Genomic DNA, 20,987 nt, shown 5'->3' on the forward strand with positions numbered 1-20,987 from the left:
TGGGAAAGGAGTACGTCAAGGCTATAAAATGTCACCCTGCTTATTTAACCTATATGTAGAGTACATCTTGGGAAATGCTGGGCTGGATGAAGCACAAGATGGAATCAAGATTGCCAGGAGAAATATCAATAACCTCAGATATGCAGATGACTCCACACTTATGGCAGAAAGTGAAGAAGAACTAAAGAGCCTCTTGATGAAATTGAAAGATGAGAATGAAAATGTTGGTTTAAAACTCAACATTCAGAAAGCTAAGATCATTGGGATCCGGTCCCATCACTTCATGGCAAATAGATGGGGAAACAATGGAAGCAGTGACAGACTATTTTCTTGGGCTCCAAAATCACTGCAGATGTTGACTGCAACCATGAAATTAAAAGATGTTTACTCCTTCAAAGACAAACTATGACCAACCTAGACAGCATGCTAAAAAGCAGAGACATTACTTTGCCAACAAAGGTCCATCTAGTCAAAGCTACGGTTTTTCCAGTAGTCATGTATGGATGTGAGAGTTGGACTATAAAGAAAGCTGAGTGCCAAAGAATTGATGCTTTTGAACTGTGGTTTTGGAGAAGAATCTTGAGAGTCTTCTGCAAGCAGATACAACCAATCAATCCTAAAGGAAATCAGTCCTGAATATTCATTGGAAGGACTAATACTGAAGCTGAAACTCCAATACTTTGTCCACCTGATGTGAAGAAGTGATTCATTGGAATTGACCCTGATGCTGGGAAAGATTGAAGGCAGAAGGAGAAGGGGATGACAGAGGATGAGATGGTTGGATGGCATCACCGACTTAATAGACATGAGTTTTAATAAACTGTGGGAGTTGGTGATGGACAGGGAAGCCTGGTGTGCTGCAGTCCATGGGGCAGCAAAGAGTCGGACATGAATGAGTGACTAACTTACTGCCTAAGTAAGAGTGAGAAGAGAGACCTAAGATCATAATTGGTCTTCCTTGAAGAAAGGGATTGTGGATCTTGTAAGACACAATCTGTAAAGGCAATCTACCAACACCTGGTAACCCAGTGCCTGGATTATCTCAGTGCTGAGAGGATTGTTGGGGTCATTTGGAACTATTGGAATTTGTAACAAACGCGGATGGAACACAATGACACTGAACCAAAATATTTTTTGAAATTTATCTTATCATGTCATATCTTGGTTGCATCACATGGGTTCTTTGTTGCTTCATGTGGATTCTTTCGCTGAGGCGCACAGATTCTCTAGTTGTGGTGCATGGACTCTGGAGTGCACAGGCTTAGTAGTTGCAGCATCTGAAATTAGTTGCTCCGTGACATGTGAGATCTTAGTTCCCCAACCAGGAATTGAACCTGCATCCCCTGCTTTGCAAGGTGGATTTTTAACCACTGGACTACAGGGAATTCCTGACCAAAGTATTCCTGAGACCAGATTTATATGGGAACGGGGCATAATATCTCCTTTCTTAGGACAGATATTGACCTGGCTACTTCTTATCAATGACTCTTGTTTTGTCTATTCATGTGTCTTCCCCTCTACCCCACTACTTAAAAAACCCTGGAGAGAAAGTCTTCCTAATGTTATTTTATTGTTTGTGTTCTGTGCTTTGGTTTATTTCAAGTTAAAAAAATAATGTCTACATTATTCTAGGAAATGGTAGCTTTTCTACGAGTGATAATCTGGGAATGGTTTAGGGGATAATGATTTTGCCAATAAGACTAAAAACACTGAAACATTCTTAATGATAGGGTGGGAAAGGTGAGGAGTTTGGGTTCAAAGTTAACTATGGGAAGGAAAGCCAATTCTTTTATCATCTGAATTTTTCATGTCATTTTATTGATAGCTATACATAAAAAAAAAACCTATGTTCTTTTATTGGAATATAGTTGTTTTACAATGTTGTGTTTGCACTGTATAACAAAGTGAATCAGCTGTATATACACATATATTCCCTCCCTGTTGAGCCTCCCTCCCACCCTATCCCCACATCCACCCCTCTTGGTCATCACGGAACACCGAGCTGAGCTCTCTGTATTATACAGCAGCTTCCCACTAGCTATCTGTTTTGCACACGATAGTGTATATATGTCGGTGCTGCTCTCTCAGTTCATCCCACTCTCTCATTCCCACCCTGTGTCCACATGTCCAATCTCTACATCTGTGTCTCTGCTCCTAAACTGAAAATAGTTTCATCTGAATCATTATTCTAGCTTCGGTATATATGTGTTAATATTTGTTTTTACTCTTTTGACTTACTTCACTCCATATGACAGATTCTAGGTCCATCTATATCACTGCAAATGACCCAATTTCATTCCTTTTTATGGCTGAGTTATATTCCATTATATATATATATATATATTATATAATATATATATAAATACATATATATCCACCAACAGATGAGTGGATAAAGAAAATATGTTACATATTTACAATGGAAGACCTATGTTCTTAGTCATTATGCCACAGTGAGCTTAACCAAAGCCAGTGTCTTTAGATTACTTCATTCTTAAGATTTAACTTAATTATTTCTTTACCAACTTCTCCATGCTTACACATTGAGACTTAAGCACTAACATGAGATCTAGGGCTTAAAAGCAAACACATGTAGTACAAACCCCACTGTGGACATTTTTTGAATCTCTTTTAGGAGTTTCCTTACCAGTCATAATGTAGCTGGAGATCAGTTTCTGGAGTCAGACCCAGGTTCAAATCCCAGCTACATTCCCTCTTATCTCTATAACCTTAGGAGAGTTACTTAAACTCTTTATATCCAATTTTGCTCCTCTATCAAAAGAAACTAACACTACCAAATTTGTAAGGCTGTAAAGTTAGCAACAAAGTGACCACTAAGACAAAAACCTTACTGAATTTCTCCTTCCCCACAGGGTCTATTCTCTCTTCCCCACTTTATAGCAAAACTTATTGAAAGAATTATCTTCTTATCCATTTCCGTCCTCTTTTTCTCTTCATCAAACTACTCCAGTGTGTTTTCTGCCTCAAACTTTGTTCTTTGCCTTCCAATTTAATATCCTCTTTGTTGACTCAATAAAAGGCATTTCTGTCTGATTCAATGATGCCTTTAGGATGCCTCCCACTCTCTCCATATTCAATCCATTTCCAAATTTTGACTATTTTACATTTATCTCATAAATCCAGTCTTTTCTCTCCATCTCCACAGTCACTGTTACCTCTCACCTGGCCTGTTGCCAGAGATTTATAAATGGTTCATCCTCAATTATCCCATTCATCATCCCCACCATGGCCAGTACATCTCTCCTTTGTGACATATTTGTTTGACCATTTGGTTTGTTACTTGTGCTTGTGCTAAGTCGTTTCAGTCATGTCCAAGTCTTTGTGACCCCTTGCACAGTAGTCCACCGGGTTCCTCTGTCCATGGGATTCTCTAGGCAAGAATACTAGAGAGGGTTGCCGTTTCCTCCTCCAGGGGATCTTGCCGACCCAGGGATCAAACCCTCATCTCTTATGCCTCCTGCATTGGCAGGTTATTTACCACTAGCACTACCTGGGAAGCCCTGGTTTATTGCTGTCTCTTCTACTAAAAATGTAAGCTCCATGAGGTCAGAGATTGTATCTGACTTTGCTTACCACTCTATTCTTAGGGCACAGCACCAAGTTTGTCATACAGTAGGGGCTAAATAATTATTTTTGGAATGAATAAGGCATCTGCCACATAATCTGTGTTCTTACATGGGAGCTCCCATTGTTTTCCTTGATATCATCATCATCATCACTGGTGATTTTTTATGGAAACACTCCTTCCTTCAGAGGACAGCAAGCTGAACATTAGGATAGTTCAATCTGCTTGGCCTAGGGAAGTTCTCTGAACTTTTTTTTGCATTGGATATTAGCACACTCCTGATATTGCTCTAACACAGAGACAAAATAAGGATTTCAGAGAATAAGGTTATGCCCCAACTTTTCACAGTGATCTCCTTCCCTATCTTATGTGTACTTCTACCAATTCCTGCATCAAAGATTACCCCAAAACTTGAAAGCTTAAAAACAAACATTTATTATCTCACAGTTTTTGTGTGTCAGGAGTTGCAGCAATGGTCCTCTGGACCAGTGTCTCTCACAGGCTATTGTCGAGGTATAGTTATCTCAAAGCTCATCTGCAGGAAAGACCTACTCCATGCTTACCTATGTGGCTGCAGATCAGCTTCTTGTTCTCACTGGCTATTGAGTGGGGACATCAATTCTTGGTCATGTGGGCTGCTCTTAGAGGGCTGCTCACAACCTAGCAGCCTGCATTCCCCAGAGAAAAAACTCTAAGACAGAGAAAGAGAGATGGTAAGCAAGAAAGAAGTCATGGTGATTTCAGAACCTAATCTTCGAAGTGAGATCCCGTCACTTTTGTGGCATTCTGTTCATTAGAAGCAAATCACTGGATCCACCCAACACTCAGGAGAGGGAATTATGCAAAGGCAAGAACACCTGGAAGCAAGGATCACTGGGACCATTGCAGATAGAAAGTACCACCAACAACTGGGGACTTTGTTCTCTGTCCTGAGAGCATGGCTTTCGCTCGTCTTTTAAGCCTTGTTTCCTTTAGGAATCATTGGGTACATCTGGGCCTCAGAGCCTTGCCATCTTTCCCTTCCAGAAAAGAAAACAAGAGGGGGATGGGGTGGATTCTAATGAGAATAACTGCCAGTGGACTGATGATTTTAGTTGACACTAAATTGTGGAGAGGACCCCAATTACTCCTTTTGGCTTGTCTGAACATCAGTCTCCTGATGACTTACTTTATAGCTTCATAATGAATATTTAAAAAATAGAACTCTAGAGTTTATAGATACAGGAGGTATATATTTAGACCTTGAGTTTCTTTCCTCCCTTCACCCCATCCCCCAATCTGCACAGAGGTTTTAGTGCTAATTTGAGATCATTCCGAAACTTCATCTCCTTTATCTTAATTTACATGTCCAACATGTTTTGTCTAATTTTAATATAAATGTCTCAGCAGTGATTAAGCCACCTCCTAAGTGACTAAATTATCTGTAATCCTTCACTCACACAGCTCGGGCTATAAGAGGAAAGAAGAGAATGACCTGTATTTAGCAGAGGTTTGTGGAAGAACCTTAGAAAATAAGTGGACATTGATGTCATAATTTAAAGGAGAACTGTAAGAAAAATACTGAAGTGCATACCTGCAAGTATATGACTAGTATCTCCACCTTGTGTTTCTTTCATACAGATTGTTTCCCAGAGAAAGCTGTCCAAATCCTTGCTGAAGCACGGGAACACGGCAGGGAAATCTTCCATCACGGTGAGCCCTCCCTCAGCAGCCACCTGTTGAAGTGCCCAGATGGAGCCTGCTGGTCCAACCCAGCCTCTTGGGAAGCTGACCCTCTGGATGTTAGGGATTGATCCCATAACTGCTCAGCTATACCAGTCACCTCTTTTTTTTTTTTTTCAATCTTTCTCCTTCTTAATAATACAATTTTGACCTTTTCATTGTAGGAAAAAGGATTTGAAAATGAGGCCATTCACTTCAACTAAGCACTTCTGTAATTAAATATAGGTTTTAGCAGGGAAAAAAGAAAGAAGTTATTGATCATAGTAAGAATATGGAATTGTCCGGCATTTTCAAATTATCAAAGCTACCTATCCCAGCTTCTCAGTTTCTTGAGAAAAAACATATAACAGCATTTAGTCCAAGATTTGGTCTGTTTCCTAATGATCAGAGAGCCCAGCATTTAACTCTTCTTTTTAATATGATAGTTTGGAGCTGCTCTGTTCTATTTGGTAGCCAAGATTTTTCAACTTAAAATTATTTAAAATTAAATAAAAGCAAATAGTCATTCCCTACACTAGCCACATATCAAGTGCTCAGTAGATCCATATACTGGACAGTGCAGATGACAGAACATTTCTGTCATTACAGAATGTTCTCTTGGGCAAAACTGGAAGTATTTCTAAATAAAACATGCAATGTTCAAGAACTCCAGGATTTAAAACCTTGGCATCTTGTATCGAAGTTCTTGAGAAATATAAAATAGTCTAACCATTTAGTTCTGTGGGCAAAAAATAATAATAGGTTTAAAAAGTGCCAGAAGAATTTGAGTTGCTTGCAAGGCAAATTGCCTTAGGAGAAAAACTTAAGTTCTTTGAACATTCCTTTTTAACTCAAAAATGACTGATTCATTTTAAAAAATTAAGCCACTTTTTAAGGAAGAATTTTAAAATAGTTCATTTCTACTGGTGAAAGTTAGGACAGTTCTCACAAGAACTTAGCTGTTTGTTGGTTTGGATATTTTAAATGATGCAGTCATATCAGATCTGTTTCTTGACTACCATTTTCAATCAAGAACAAATGGTTCAAATGGTCTTTGACAATGCCACTAGTGCTCTAAAAAGCTCACACCCAAAGCCCACGGTCCTAGAAAAGACTTGGGATAGTGAACCCAGTTATGAGATCTGCCACGGTTCCTTCCCAGGAAAACAAAAGCTCATCTTAAACCACCTTTTTTCTAAGTATTGGGAATTTCCTTTCTCTACACAGCCCATAAAAACTCAATCTCCTTCCTAATTTTAAATATTTAAAAACTCCTCTTGATCTTGGATCCTTGGGTCAGAACAACTTCTATAGCCTCCAGAAAACACTTGAAAATAAGTGCAAATTTTTCTAGGCTTTGCAAATGAGTCATAACTTTCAGCATCTTTACAAAGGTGTCTGTAACACAGGATAATTGAAGACCATAGCTCAAGTGGAGGGTAAGAGACATTAAAGGACCAAAGAGAATCAAATGAACAACCTAAATTCCTGGTTTATCAAGTCATTCTTGAGTTTTACAGCAAAAACTCAAGAATGACTTGAGTTTTGTCTGGACCCATGGTCTCTACTCCTCAGGTGCTTACACCTTTGACAGGATCCTTCCCTTTTTAGATAGCTTTTAGCTTTAATTTTATGCAGAAAATAAAAATTTCCAGAGGCTACCGATGTGTACTCAAAACATAATGAGAAAGTTTAGCTCAGATAGAATGGAGATAAAATTGGATTAAAACTCAATGTCTTCACATAATAACTTTGATAAGGGTGTCCACAAGGTCAGAGGCATTATGGCCTCTGAATACACAGTGAAGTCTTAACATGACTTAGAAGTAGTTTAACCTATATGCAACTATATTGGTCCCATATTTTGTTGTTGTCATTGTTTTTCTCCTTCTTTTCCCATCAATTTCTGCTTCAAGGGTTTAAGAGTCATTATTCAATATTAGGAAGTGATCTTTTTATGAAACAGGCTTTTAGAGACTATTATCTCTTCGCTTATGTCAAAGTTATTGTCAAAAATTCTCTGTTCTTTGGCGTTAAGGGTTTAGATCCTTGTTCTCTTTCTTCCTTCTCCCCCTTCCTCTTTCTCTCTCCATCTCAAAAAGCACAGGGACAGTCTTTTTTGAAGCATTGCAATTAGAACTTTCTTTGATAACCTTATAACCTTTGGTCTGGAAGGGCCATACAGACCAGTTTATTTCACAATCCTTTGTGGGTCTGGTTGAAAACAGTGGAGAAATATTGCTGCCTTCTCCTCTTTTTTTGGTCACTTCCCAAAGAAGAAAATATATATAATTGTTTATGGACATGCTGTTCAGTGCTGTGTGGTCTTTGAAGGAGAAGCTCTTCCTAATTATTCCTCTAAAACTTCTTCCTCCAGTTTACAGCCCATATTTCATGTTCTCATGCTCAGCACCAGTGAGGTCTACTTATCTTCCGTGGTCTGCTCCAGGGACTCCCCTTGTACACCTGGAGATGCTGTGCCACATTCACTGGATTGTGGGAAACTCCATGCCAGGTGTCAGTCTTTGTTGATTTTTCGATCAAACATGAGCTAAATTGTTCATGAATCCCTGGGTTGAGTGGTCCAACTGCCACTGCTCCTGATGAATGCTTTTTTTTTTCCTTTAGGTGATTGCTGAGGAATTATCTGGTAATGATGACTATGTTGAACTTGCCTTCAATGCACGGAAACTGGATGACAAGGTAAAGTGTTTGGCATCAGCCTTATTGAAGAAAGTAATAAAGCTAGCACACAAAGCTTAATAAGATTTCCCCTCAAAGCTATTTTTCCCCTTTCAACTCACATTACTAAACAGATCAATGATTTCAGAGAGGATGAAAAGTAAGACTTCCCCCTAATTGAGAAGCAGTTAATGAGAAGACGGAAGGACTATAATTAAAACAATTTTATAATTGCGCTTATAATTAATAATTATAATTAATTTAATTTAATTTATAATTAAGACAATTTTATTACACTAAGACTTCATTTGTTCCCAAATGCTACAGGTCACATGGCATAAGTGAATGTGATTTAAACCCATTGCTAGGAACTTTTCAAAGGAAAAAAGAAAACGGGAAAGGGAATAAAAGTGGCATTTTTAAAATTTTGTTTAATTTTTTATTTATTTTAATTGGAGGCTAATTACTTTACATTATTGTATTGGTTTTGCCATACATTGACCTGAATCTGCCCCGGGTGTACATGTGTTCCCCATCTTGAACCTCCCTCCCACCTCCCTTCGCATATCATCCCTCTGGGTCAACCCAGTGCACCAGCCCCGAGCATGCTGTTTCATGCATCGAACCTGGACTGGCGATTCGTTTCACATATGATAATATACATTTCAATGCCATTCTCCCAAATCATCCCACCCTCGCCCTCTCCCACAGAGTCCAAAAGACTGTTCTATACATCTGTGTCTCTTTTGCTGTCTCACATACAGGGTTATCGTTACCATCTTTCTAAATTCCATATATATGCATTAGTATACCGTATTGGTGTTTTTCTTTATGGTTTACTTCACTCTGTGTAATAGGCTCCAGTTTCATCCACCTCATTAGAACTGATTCAAGTGTATTCTTTTTAATGGCTGAGTAATACTCCATTGTGTAAATGTACCACAGCTTTCTTATCCATTCGTCTGCAGATGGACATCTAGGTTGCTCCATGTCCTGACTATTGTAAATAGTGCTGCGATGAACATTGGGGTACATGTGTCTCTTAAAATTCTGGTTTCCTCAGTGTCTATCCCCAACAGTGGGATTGCTGGGTTGTATGGCAATTCTATTTCCAGTTTTTTAAGGAATCTCCACATTGTTCTCCATAGTGGCTGTACTAGTTTTTATTTCCACCAATAGTGTAAGAGGGTTCCCTTTTCTCCACACCCTCTCCAGCATTTATTGCTTGTAGACTTTTGGATAGCAGCCATTCTGACTGGTGTGAAATGGTACCTCACTGTGGTTTTGATTTGCATTTCTCTGATTATGAGTGATGTTGACCATCTTTTCATGTGTTTGTTAGCCATCTGTATGTCTTCTTTGGAGAAATGTCTGCTTAGTTCTTTGGCCCATTTTTTGATTGGGTCATTTATTTTTCTGGAATTGAGCTGCAGGAGTTGTTTGTATGTTTTTGAGATTAATTCTTTGTCAGTTACTTCATTTGCTATTATTTTCTCCCATTCTGAAGGCTGTCTTTTCACCTTGCTTATAGTTTCCTTTGTGGTGCAGAAGCTTTTAATTTTAATTAGGTCCCATTTGTTTACTTTTGCTTTTATTTCCAATATTCTGGGATGTGGGTCATGGAGGATCCTGCTGTGATTTATGTTGGAGAGTGTTTTGCCTATGTTCTCCTCTAGGAGTTTTATAGTTTCTGGTCTTACGTTTAGATCTTTAATCCATTTTGAGTTTCTTTTTATGTATGGTGTTAGGGAGTGTTCTAGGTCAGCGGATGATCAGTTTTCCCAGCACCACTTGTTAAAGAGATTGTCTTTTCTCCAATGAGTATTCTTGCCTCCTTTGTCAAAGATAAGGTGTCCACAGGTGTGTGGATTTATCTCTGGGCTTTCTATTTTGTTCCATTGATCTATATTTCTGTCTTTATGCCAGTACCGTGGAGAAGGAAATGGCAACCCACTCCAATGTTCTTGCCTGGAGAATCCCAGGGACGGCGGAGCCTGGTTGGCTGCCGTCTGTGGGGTCGCACAGAGTCAGACACAACTGAAGTGACTTAGCATACCATAGCCAGTACCATACTGTCTTGATGACTGTGGCTTTGTAGTAGAGGCTGAAGTCTGGCAGGTTAATTCCCCCAGTTCCATTTTTCTTCCTCAAGATTGCTTTGGCTATTCGAGGTTTTTTGTATTTCCATACAAATTGTGAGATTGTTTGTTCTGCTACTGCTGCTAAGTCTAGTTCTGTGAAAAATATCGTTGGTAGCTTGATAGGGATTGCATTGAATGTATAAATTACTTTGGGTAGTATACTCATTTTTACAATATTTATTCTTCCAATCCACGAACACGGTATATTTCTCCATCTATTAGTATCCTCTTTGATTACTTTCACTAGTGTTTTATAGTCTTCTATGTACAAGTCTTTCATTTCCTTAGGTAGATATATTCCTAAGTATTTAATTCTTTTCGTTGAAACAGTGAATGGAATAGTTTCCTTAATTTCTCTATTTTCTCATTATTAGTGTATAGGAATGCAAGTGATTTCTGTGTGTTGATTTTATATCCTGCAACTTTACTGTAATCATTGATTAGCTCTAGTAGTTTTCTGGTAGAGTCTTTAGGGTTATCTGTGTAGAGAATCATGTCATCAGCGAACAGTGAAAGTTTTACTTCTTCTTTTCCAATTTGTATTCCTTTTATGTCTTTTTCTGCTCTGATTGCTGTAGCCAAAACTTCCAGAACTATGTTGAATAGTAGTGGTGAGAGTGGGCACCCTTGTCTTGTTCCTGACTTTAGGGGAAATGCTTTCAGTTTTTCACCGTTGAGGATAATGTTTGCTGTGGGTTTGTCGTATATAGCTTTTATTATGTTGAGATATGTCCCTTCTATTCCCACTTTCTGGAGGGTTTTTATCATAAATGGATGTTGTATTTTGTCAAAGGCTTTCTCTGCATCTATTGAGATAATCATATGATTTTTATGTTTCAGTTTGTTAATGTGGTGTATTACGTTGATTGATTTGTGGATATTGAAGAATCCTTGCATTCCTGGGATAAAGCCCACTTGGTCATGATGTATGATCTTCTTAATGTGTTGTTGGATTCTGATTGCTAGAATTTTGTTAAGGATTTTTGCATCTATGTTCATCAGTGATATTGGCCTGTAGTTTTCTTTTTTGTGGGATCTTTACCAGGTTTTGGGATTAGGGTGATGGTGGCCTCATAGAATGAGTTTGGAAGTTTCCCTTCCTCAGCAATTTTCTGGAAGATTTTGAGCAGGATATGTGTTAGCTCTTCTCTAAACTTTTGGTATACTTGACCTGTGAGGCCATCTGGCCCTTGACTTTTATTTATTGGAAAAAAATTTTTTATTACAGTTTCAATTTCAGTGCTTATAATTTGTTCATGTTTTCTATTTCTTCCTGGTTCAGTGTTGGAAGGTTGTACTTTTCTAAGAACTTATCCATTTCTTCCAGCTTGTCCATTTTATTGGCATATAGTTGTTCATGGTAGTCTCATGATCCTTTGTATTTCTGCATTGTCTTTTTTTGTTTGTAATTTTGATTTGAGTCTCCTCCCTTTTTTTCTTGATGAGTCTGGCTAGCGGTTTGTCAATTTTGTTTATCTTCTTGAAGAAGCAGCTTTTAGTTTTAATCATCTTTGCTATTGTCTCCTTCATTTCATTTTCATTTATTTCTGCTCTGAACTTTACAATTTGTTTCTTTCCTTTGGCAATTTCTGTTCTTCTATTCTAGTTCTTCTTTTTTAGGTGTTTATTTTTTGTCTCTCTTGTTTCTTGAGGTAGGCTTGTATTGCTATAAACTTCCCTGTTAGAACTGCTTTTGCTGCATCCCATAAGGTTTTGGGTGGTTGTGTTTTCATTGTCGCTTATTTTTAGGTATTTTCTTTTTAATTTCATTTTTTATCTCTTCAGTGATCTATTGGTTATTTAGAAGTGTGTTGTTTATCCTCAATGTGTTTTTTGTTTTTTACAGGTTTTTGTTTTGTTTTGTTTTGTTTTACCTGTAGTTGATATCTAGTCTCATGTAATTGTGGTCAGATAAGATGCTTGATGCAATTTCAATTTTCTTAAATTTACTGAAGCTTGATTTGTGACGCAAGATGCAATGCATCCTGGAGATGTTCCATGTGCACTGGAGAAAAATGTTTATTCTGTTGCTTTGGGATGGAATGTCCTGAAGATATCAATTAGGTTCACCTGGTCTAATGTGTGATTTAAGGCTTGTGTTTCTTTATTAATTTTCTGTCAGGATGATCTGCCCATTAGTGTAAATGGGGTGTTAAAAGTCCCTCACTATAATTGTGTTACCATTGATTTCCTCTTTTATGGTTGTTAGCATTTGCCTTATGTATTGAGGTGTTCCTATGTTGGGTGCATAATTTATAATTGTTACATATTCTTTTGGATTGATCCCTTGATCATTATGTATGCCCTTCCTTACGTCTTGTAACAGTTTTTAAAAATCTCAATTTTGTCTGATATAAGAATTGCTACTCCTGCTTTCTTCTGATTCCCATTTGCATGGAATATCTTTTTCATCCCCTGACTTTCAGTCTGTATGTGTCCTTAGGTCTGAAGTGGGTCTCTTGTAGGCAGCATAAACACAGACTTTGCTTCTGTATCCATTCAGCTAGTCTGTGCCTTTTGGTTGGGGCATATAATCCATTTACATTAATGTAGTTATTAACATGTGTGTTCCTACTGCCATTTTCTTAATCATTTAGGGTTTGTCTTTTTCTTCTCTTGTGTTTCCTACTAGAGAAGTTCCCTTAGCATTTGTTGTAAGTCTGGTTTGGTGATGCTGAATTCTCTTAGCTTTTGTTTGTTGATAACGCTTTTGATTTCACCATCTAATCTGAATTAAATCCTTGCTGGGTAGAATAATCTTGGTTGTAGGTTTTTGTCTTTCCCTTTAAATATATTCTGCCACTCACTTCTGGCCTGCAGATTTTCTGTTGAAAAATTCTCTATTAGCCTTATGGGGATTCTTTTATATGTTATTTTTTGCTTTTCACCTATAGCTTCTTATGTTTATTTTTTGTTAGTTTTATTAATATTGTCTTGGTGTACTTCTCTCTCGGTTTATCATTTATGGGACTCTCTTGGCTTGCTGGACCTGAGTGGCTATTTCCTTTTCCATGTTAAGGAAGTTTTCAACTATAATCTCCTCAAATATTTTCTCATACCCTTTCTTTTTCTCTTCTTCTGGGACCCCTATAATTTGAATGTTGGTACATTTAATATTGTCCCAGAGGTCTCTAAGACTGTCCTCAATTCTTTTCATTCTTTTTTCTTTATCCTGTTCCTTGGCAGCTATTTCTGTCATTCTGTCTCCCAGCTCACTTATCCTTTCTGCCTCAGTTACTCTGCTATCAATAGAGCGTTTTTAATTTCAGTGAATGTGTTCTCCATCACAGTTTATTCTTTATTTCTTCTAGGTCTTTGTTAAATGTTTTAAATGTCTCTTGCATTTTCTCCATTCTATTTTCAATATTTTGAAAATTCTTTACTATCATTACTGTAAATTCTTTTTCAGATAGGTTGCCTATTTCCTCTTCATTTATTTGGTCTTGTAGTTTTTTCCCTTACTCCTTCATCTGTGACATATGTTTTGTCATTTCATTTTCCTTTTTGATGACTGGAACTGTGTTCCTCTCTCACTAGTTGTTTGACCTGAGGTTTCCAGCAGTGGAGTTTACAAGTAGTTGGGTCTGGTTCTTGGTGTGGAGATGTGGACCTCTGGGATCCCTCACTCTGATTAATATTCTCTGGGACCTGACATTCTCTATTGTTTCAGCAGTTCATACTCAGTGCTCACACCTCAGGGGCTCAGGCCTGATCTCTGGCCAGTGAACTGGGATCCCACAAGCCATGAGGTGTAGGAGAAAAAAAAAATTTTTTTAAGGGAGGGGGAAAAGGCAGAACAATAACAAAAATAGCAACCCCTGAAGGGTAAAAATGTATTACAATAGTAAAGAGAAGGAAAAAGGGGAATTTTATATATATATATATATATAAATAAGAGGGGGCAGAATAATAAAAAGACTGAAAAGTACTAAAATAAGTTTAGAAAACTAACAGAAATAGTAGAAAAAATAATTATATATATGAAACAACTACTGGAGAGTAAAACCAAACTCCACTGGTAAATAGCAAAAATAATAATAAAAACCAAAAGGCAGAAACCTTGACTGTAAAGGGCGGGGTTTAGGTAGGGAATGTCTTAAGGGGTGGTAATTTTTTGGTGGAGGTGGGAGCCCCATGAGGGTGAAGTCCTGACTCAGGACCCAAGCCTCCAGAAAAGGCCCTGGATGGGCGTGGAAGGAGGACCAGGCTCCATGCAACTGAGGTGGCCTCTGCATTGCCTTCGGCTTTGGGGAGTAGAAGATAAGGTCCAGGTCCCAGGAGGCTCCCAGGGCTGAGTGGGTGGCGGAAAACCAGATGGATTCCCCTTTCCTCCACACCTGTAGGGACCGCCCCCCACCCCCGGCCCTACTCTGTCTTCCCTACCTCCTGTACCCGCAGGCCCTATGTGGGCAGTGTGTGCCCTTGATGGTGGCCCTGAAGGACAGAGGGGGCCCCAGAGAGTGGAGATGGATCCCCAGAGGGCAGAGGGCTCAGCCTGGAAAGCAGAGGGGAGGTCAGAGGGACAGGGGCCCTGGAGGATGGAGGGGGTGCCCCCTGGAAGGAAGAGGGAACCAGAAGGTTTAAGGAGGTCCCAGATGGTGGAGAGCCAGTTTCAGAGGGCAGTCAGGGCCCTTGGAGGGGCGAGGGACTCACAGAGGACAGGAAACCTAGAGGGAGGAAGAACATGGAGAACAGAGAAGGACTTCAGAAGGTGGAGGGGGGTGTCCTGTATGGCTGAGGGCTCAGCCTGGAGGGATGACAGTGCCTGAGAGAGGCGGGAGGGCCTTGAAGGGTAGAGGGGAACCCCAGGGGTTTCCCAGAGGGAGGGAAGAAACTGGAAGATGGAGAGCAGAGGGAGGCCTGGAGAAGTCCTTGGAAGGTGATCTGGGCCCTGGAGGGCAGAAGTGGTCCCAAAGGGCAGAGAGAGGTCAGCCTGGGGGCCTTAGGAAGCTTCCCACTGCCCATGGGCAGGGGAAGCCAGGCAGTTCCCTATTCCTGGAACCCCGCAGGAGCCTCCCCACTCCTCACGTGCAGATGACCCACGGGTATTGGGGGTAAGGAGTGGGGGTGGGGAATCCCTGCAGAGCAGGGCGCCCTAGAGAACAAAGGGAAGATGGCTCAGTGGGAGAGTAGAGAGGGCCACGGAGGGCAGAGGAGTCCCCAAAAGGCAGATACCCCGGCCCCTGGCCCCAGAAGACTCCCTGGGGCCAAGTGCAAAGGATACCCCAGGAGGGTTCCCCACTGGATCCTCCAGCCCTTTCAGGGGTCTCTCCCCCTCCCAGTGGAGCAGGCATGCTGCTCTGGATGCCCAAAGGCACCTAAACCATTCCCAGCTTGGCGCCCAAACCTCTTGCCCTCCACCAGCAGGCCTGCACTCCTCCAGCTGGAGTGAAAGGGAAACCTCACGGGCTTTCTCCAACCCTTGAGGATACCTCCCCGTCCCGGCCGAGCAGGCGTGCTGCTCCTGCCACCCAAGGGCTCCCAAACCGCACCCAGTGTGCCTAAATGGCTCCTGCACCCTAACTGCTTCCCCTTCCCCAGCAGCGCCTGTCCTCCCAGGTAGTGTAGGCACACTGCTCCAGGCACCCAAAGGCACCTAAGCAGCTCTTGGCACCCAAATGTTCCCCAAGCCCCAACTGCTCCCCCTCCCCCAGCAGCCCCTCTGTCTCTGGTCCTCTGGCCTGGACCTTCCCTCACTCCCCACTTCCTGGTACCTGGTTGCCTCTGGGGTTCCTCCCAGCAGGCTGTCTGCCAGAGATTCCTCATTAGTGCCTGATAAGTCCTTTCCAATGCTGTCCAGACCAGCAGCTATCTACTCAAGACAGAAATCCAGTAGACTTCATGAGATTCACACATAAAATAGGTGAGGTTTACAGGAAATAGTGGTTTTAGTGTAATGTTAATGTAATTCACTTAGTGGAGAGATGGACTTTTTAACTCCTAAAGCTCCTCATTACATTAGCAGCTAGTTGGTGATTCATCTAACAAGCAGAGATATGAATTGAATTACTTTGGAACATTCAAGCTGACAAAGTGTTCTTTCTCCTCCTCTCTTTCCTGGGAAAATATTCTTGTTGGTATGTTAGAACTGATTCTTGCCCTGGTGCTCTTCACATCTGTAATCATGATCATTATATGCTGTGTTTTTTTAATGTTGCCATGATGCTAGTTTGATGGGGTGCTATATAAGCAGCTAAATGTCTCTAAAGTAGAGGTTGGCAAACTTTTCCTATAAAGGACCAGATGGTGAATAGTTTAGACTTTGCAGATTGTATGGTCTCTGTCCCAACAACGCGTCTTGCTTTTTTGCACTATGAAAACAGCCATGTGTTGTGCTGTGCTTAGTTGCTCAGTCATGACAATACATAAGTGAATGAACATGACAATGTTCCAATAAAACTTTATTTACAAAACAAGTAGTGGGCTGAATTTGGGCCACATGCCATTGTTTGCCAACCCCTATTCTATAGCAATGGTAACTCTGTCAGGCTGTGCTGTGATTTTACTATGTTCAAGTATGCCTGCCTGAACACTAATCCACCCTACATTAGTGATACAGATTATCATTCACGAGCCTCTACAATGCACCTGGTGTCAGGTGTCAGCCTGCATTACTCCCCAAACATAACTATATTCTTAACAATGGGTCTTATTATTTCCAGTCTACAGATGAAGCACAGTGAGACCAAACAATTTTCCCAAAGTCACAAGGTGAAGAAGTCACAGTGTTTGAATATGACCCCAAATCATTCAGTCTTTTCCAGTTCCAATATTCTATTTTCATGATCACTGTCATGGCTATGCACTGCTTCCTTTTCTCTTTCAAACCTCAACTGACATCTCCCTTAACTAAATTTCTTTCATATTGGACTAAAAGAGCAAGGGCATATAACCTCCAAGTTATTTCACTATTAACATTTCACTGTAGCAAAGCTTTAGTAAAATGCCTCTATCATTAGTTTCCACTGTACTGAACTGTCCTAAAGGCCTTCTAAATACTGATGGTCAAAGCAAAGAAAGCTGGAAATTCCAGTTTGTGGTCAAGTAACTATACAATTAGATGCAGATTTGTTGTTTTTAACTATGAATCTCTGAGTGTACATTTGAGATGCTTTTGAGCTGTTTATGAGTAGTTTTATTTCCAGAAATCAGATGGAAGTACTGCTAAATTCCTAATAGTAATTATCCCTGATATTTGTACGGTGCTTTTCTAAGTGTCCTCATGTAGTCTCCGGAGAAGGCAATGGCAACCCACTCTAGTACTCTTGCCTGGAAAATCCCATGGATGGAGGAGCCTGGTAGGCTGCAGTCCATGGGGTCGCTAAGAGTCGGACACAACTGAGCGACTTCACTTTCACTTTTCACTTTCATGCATTGAAGAAGGAAATGGCAACCCACTCCAATGTTCTTGCCTGGAGAATCCCAGGGATGGGGGAGCCTGGTGGGCTGCCATCTATGGGGTCGCACAGAGTCGGACACGACTGCAGCGACTTAGCAGCAGCAGCAGCAGCATGTATTCTCTCTTTTATTGGTAATAATAAATAGCAGTAATGCTTTCTGAGTGCTGATCATGTGCCAGGCACTGGACTCAAAACTTTATGTGCATCACTTCCTCTAATCCTTCTGCATTGCTATGAGGAAAGGCTGATATCCTCTCCAATTAATGGATAAGAAAACTGAGATGTGAAAAAATTAAATATCCTGTCCCAGATCATCCCAGTTGTATATGGTGGAATCAGTATTTGAAAGACAGTGCACTACACATTAGATTTTTAGTTGCCTGAAGGTGAAGATTGTATCTGATCTTTCTTTTCTTGATTTATAGTACCTCCTCCTGACAATTCCATGCCAATCCTGAATAGTATCTTAAAAGAATGTGAAATGAAGTTTAAAAAAATTACAATATACTTACATTAGGAAAAATAAGATACTAAAGTGTATATAGAGTACAATTACAAGTATTTTTTATAAGAAAAAAGGAAAATTATATCTAGATCCTAGAAAAAGTTATCAAACTGTTATTGATAGTTGTGGTATTATAGGTGAGATTATGGACCGTTTTCTTTCTTCTATTTTTTAATATATTTTCTATTTTTTAAAATAATGATAGAAAAAGTTTAAAATGATTAATAAAAGGAAAAAGAAAAATAACTGATAGCATTCCTCCAGTGTATTAGGGGCCAAGAGTCTATCCCCGCTGGAGGAGGGCCCCAATGTCATGCAGAACATGCTGGTGAGGGGGCTCCAGTTCTTTAGCATAAGGGATGAAACACAAATAGACTTGAGGGGTGAATGTCTTGAGCAGATGCATGTTTGTATGTCCCCGCACAGTGAGACCAAACAAACCAAAACATTGGAGTTTGGAGCAGAGAAAGATTTCTTTCAGGGTCAAACAAGGAGAGATGGGTGGCTTATGCTCTAAAGTTTGACAAAACTTTTTTTTTGGCCACACCACTTAGCTTGTAGAATCTTAGTCCCCTGACCAGGAATTGAACCCGTACCATTGACAGTGAAAGCACAGAGCACTAACCACTGCACACACTGCGCCACCAGGGCATTTCCTCAACACAGCATTTTTAAAATGCCAGGTGAAGGAAGAGGGTCCCAGGGTATGTGATCAGCTCATGCACAATTCTCTGATTGGCTGATGGTGGTGGGATAACAGGAAAGTGTCACAGTGATCAACATGATCAATCCTTGGTTTCCAGGTGGCTTGGGTGCAATGTGCTGAAGGTCATTATTCTTCTGTTGGGTGGGAGGTTTTCACATCTGTGGAACGACTCAGGACATGTGCATCAAATACTGTTGTCTGGGTACTTCAGAGAGGAGCTAAAACAGAGGATGTGAAGGGTTTGTCTCAGAAAGGCCCCATAGGATCCTGCTCAGTTACACAAAGAGGTAGGCATCAGATAGAAGTGTGTCTGGGAGGAGGCAGGAGCTGTTTCTGTGGAGAGACACGGTTTGCAGGGCAGACTTACTGATGAACACAAATGTCAATCAGGCGCCTTCTAAAATAGGGAGGAAAAGTATTTTCCAGACTCTATGCATTTGGTCCTGGTTGGGTGGGGAGGACAGCCAAAGAGAAGGCACATATCCCTGCCTCCCTCCTCTTTCTAAAGTGTCCTACAAAGTTTTCACTATAGAGCCAATCACATTATTTTCCTGCTGAAAATCCTCCAGTGGCTCCCCACTGCCTCTTGGGTGAATGTAAACACTTGGGATGCACCTGTAAGGTCCTCCACTTCATGGAGCTGCTCCACCAGTATTGCCTCCAACTCTTCCCCTGCACAAACTTAGGTTACAATGTAATTCAGCTACTTGGTGTTTCTTTTCTCTTTTACACCTTCAGTCAGTCTATTCCCTCCCTAGAAACATCCTCCTCACAGTTCAGTTCAGTTCAGTTCAGTCGCTCAGTTGTGTCCGACTCTCCGCGACCCCATGAATCACAGCACGCCAGGCCTCCCTGTCCATCACCAACTCCCGGAGTTCACTCAAACTCATGTCCACAGAGTCGGTGATGCCATCCAGCCATCTCATTCTCGGTCGTCCCCTTCTCCTCCCGCCCCCAACCTTTCCCAGCATCAGAGTCTTTTCCAGTGAGTCAACTCGTCGCATGAGGTGGCCAAAGTATTGCAGTTTCAGCTTTAGCATCAGTCCCTCCAATGAACATCCAGGACTGATCTCCTTTAGAATGGACTGGTTGGATCTCCTTGCAGTCCAAGGGACTCTCAAGAGTCTTCTCCAACACCACAGTTCAAAAGCATCAATTCTTCGGCGATCAGCTCTCTTCACAGTCCAACTCTCACATCCATACATGACCACGGGAAAAACCATTGCCTTGACTAGACAGACCTTGGTTGGCAAAGTAATGTCTCTGCTTTTTAATATGCTATCAAGGTTGGTCATAACTTTCCTTCCAAGGAGCAAGTGTCTTTTAATTTCATGGCTGCAATCAGCATCCGCAGTGATTTTGGAGCCCAAAAAAATAGTGTCTGACACTGTTTCCACTGCTTTTCCATCTATTTCCCATGAAGTGATGGGACCAGATGCCATGATCTTTGTTTTCTGAATGTTGAGCTTCAAGCCAACATTTTCACTCTCCTCTTTCAGTTTCATCAAGAGGCTTTTGAGTTCCTCTTCACTTTCTGCCATAAGGGTAGTGTCATCTGCATATCTGAGGTTATTGATATTTCTCCCAGCAATCCTGATTCCAGCTTGTGCTTCTTCCAGCCCAGCGTTCCTCATGATGTACTCTGCATATAAGTTAAATAAGCAAGGTGACAATACAACCTTGACGTACACCTTTTCCTATTTGGAACCAGTCTGTTGTTCCATGTCCAGTTCTGACTGTTGCTTCCTGACCTGCATACAGGTTTCTCAAGAGGCAGGTCAGGTGGTCTGGGATTCCCATCTCTTTCAGAATGTTCCACAGTTTATTGTGATCGACACAGTCAAAGGCTTTGGCATAGTCAATGAAGCAGAAATAGATGTTTTTCTGAAACTCTCTTGCTTTCTCCATGATCCAGTGGATGTTGGCAATTTGATCTCTGGTGCCTCTGCCTTTTCTCAAACCTGCTTGAACATCTGGGAGTTCACGGTTTACATACTGCTGAAGCCTGGCTTGGAGAATTTTGAGCATGACTTTACTAGCGTGTGAGATGAGTGTAATTGTGCGGTAGTTTGAGCATTCTTTGGCATTGCCTTTCTTTGGGATTGGAATGAAGACTGACCTCTTCCAGTCCTGTGGCCACTGCTGAGTTTTCCAAATCTGCTGGCATATTGAGTGCAGCACTTTCACAGCATCATCTTTCAAGACTTGAAATAGCTCAACTGGAATTCCATCACCTCCACTAGCTTTGTTAGTAGTGATGCTTTCT

The 20,987-nt window shown here is 40.8% G+C and overlaps 1 protein-coding gene across 1 annotated transcript in view; it reads left to right on the forward strand.

Moving 5' to 3' along the window:
• Positions 1 to 20,987, forward strand: part of CPNE4 (copine 4) — a 647,214-nt gene that overhangs the window by 460,416 nt on the left and 165,811 nt on the right. Inside the window, exons 4-5 of the mRNA XM_055413723.2 lie at positions 5,207 to 5,278; positions 7,916 to 7,990. Of these exons, the coding sequence (XP_055269698.1) occupies positions 5,207 to 5,278; positions 7,916 to 7,990 (147 nt within the window). The remainder of the gene's footprint in view (positions 1 to 5,206; positions 5,279 to 7,915; positions 7,991 to 20,987) is intronic.

The sequence above is a fragment of the Moschus berezovskii genome, chromosome 1 (assembly GCF_049115385.1).
Source record: "Moschus berezovskii isolate FMDL1 chromosome 1, NW_MosBer_1.0, whole genome shotgun sequence".
Taxonomy (NCBI): domain Eukaryota; kingdom Metazoa; phylum Chordata; class Mammalia; order Artiodactyla; family Moschidae; genus Moschus; species Moschus berezovskii.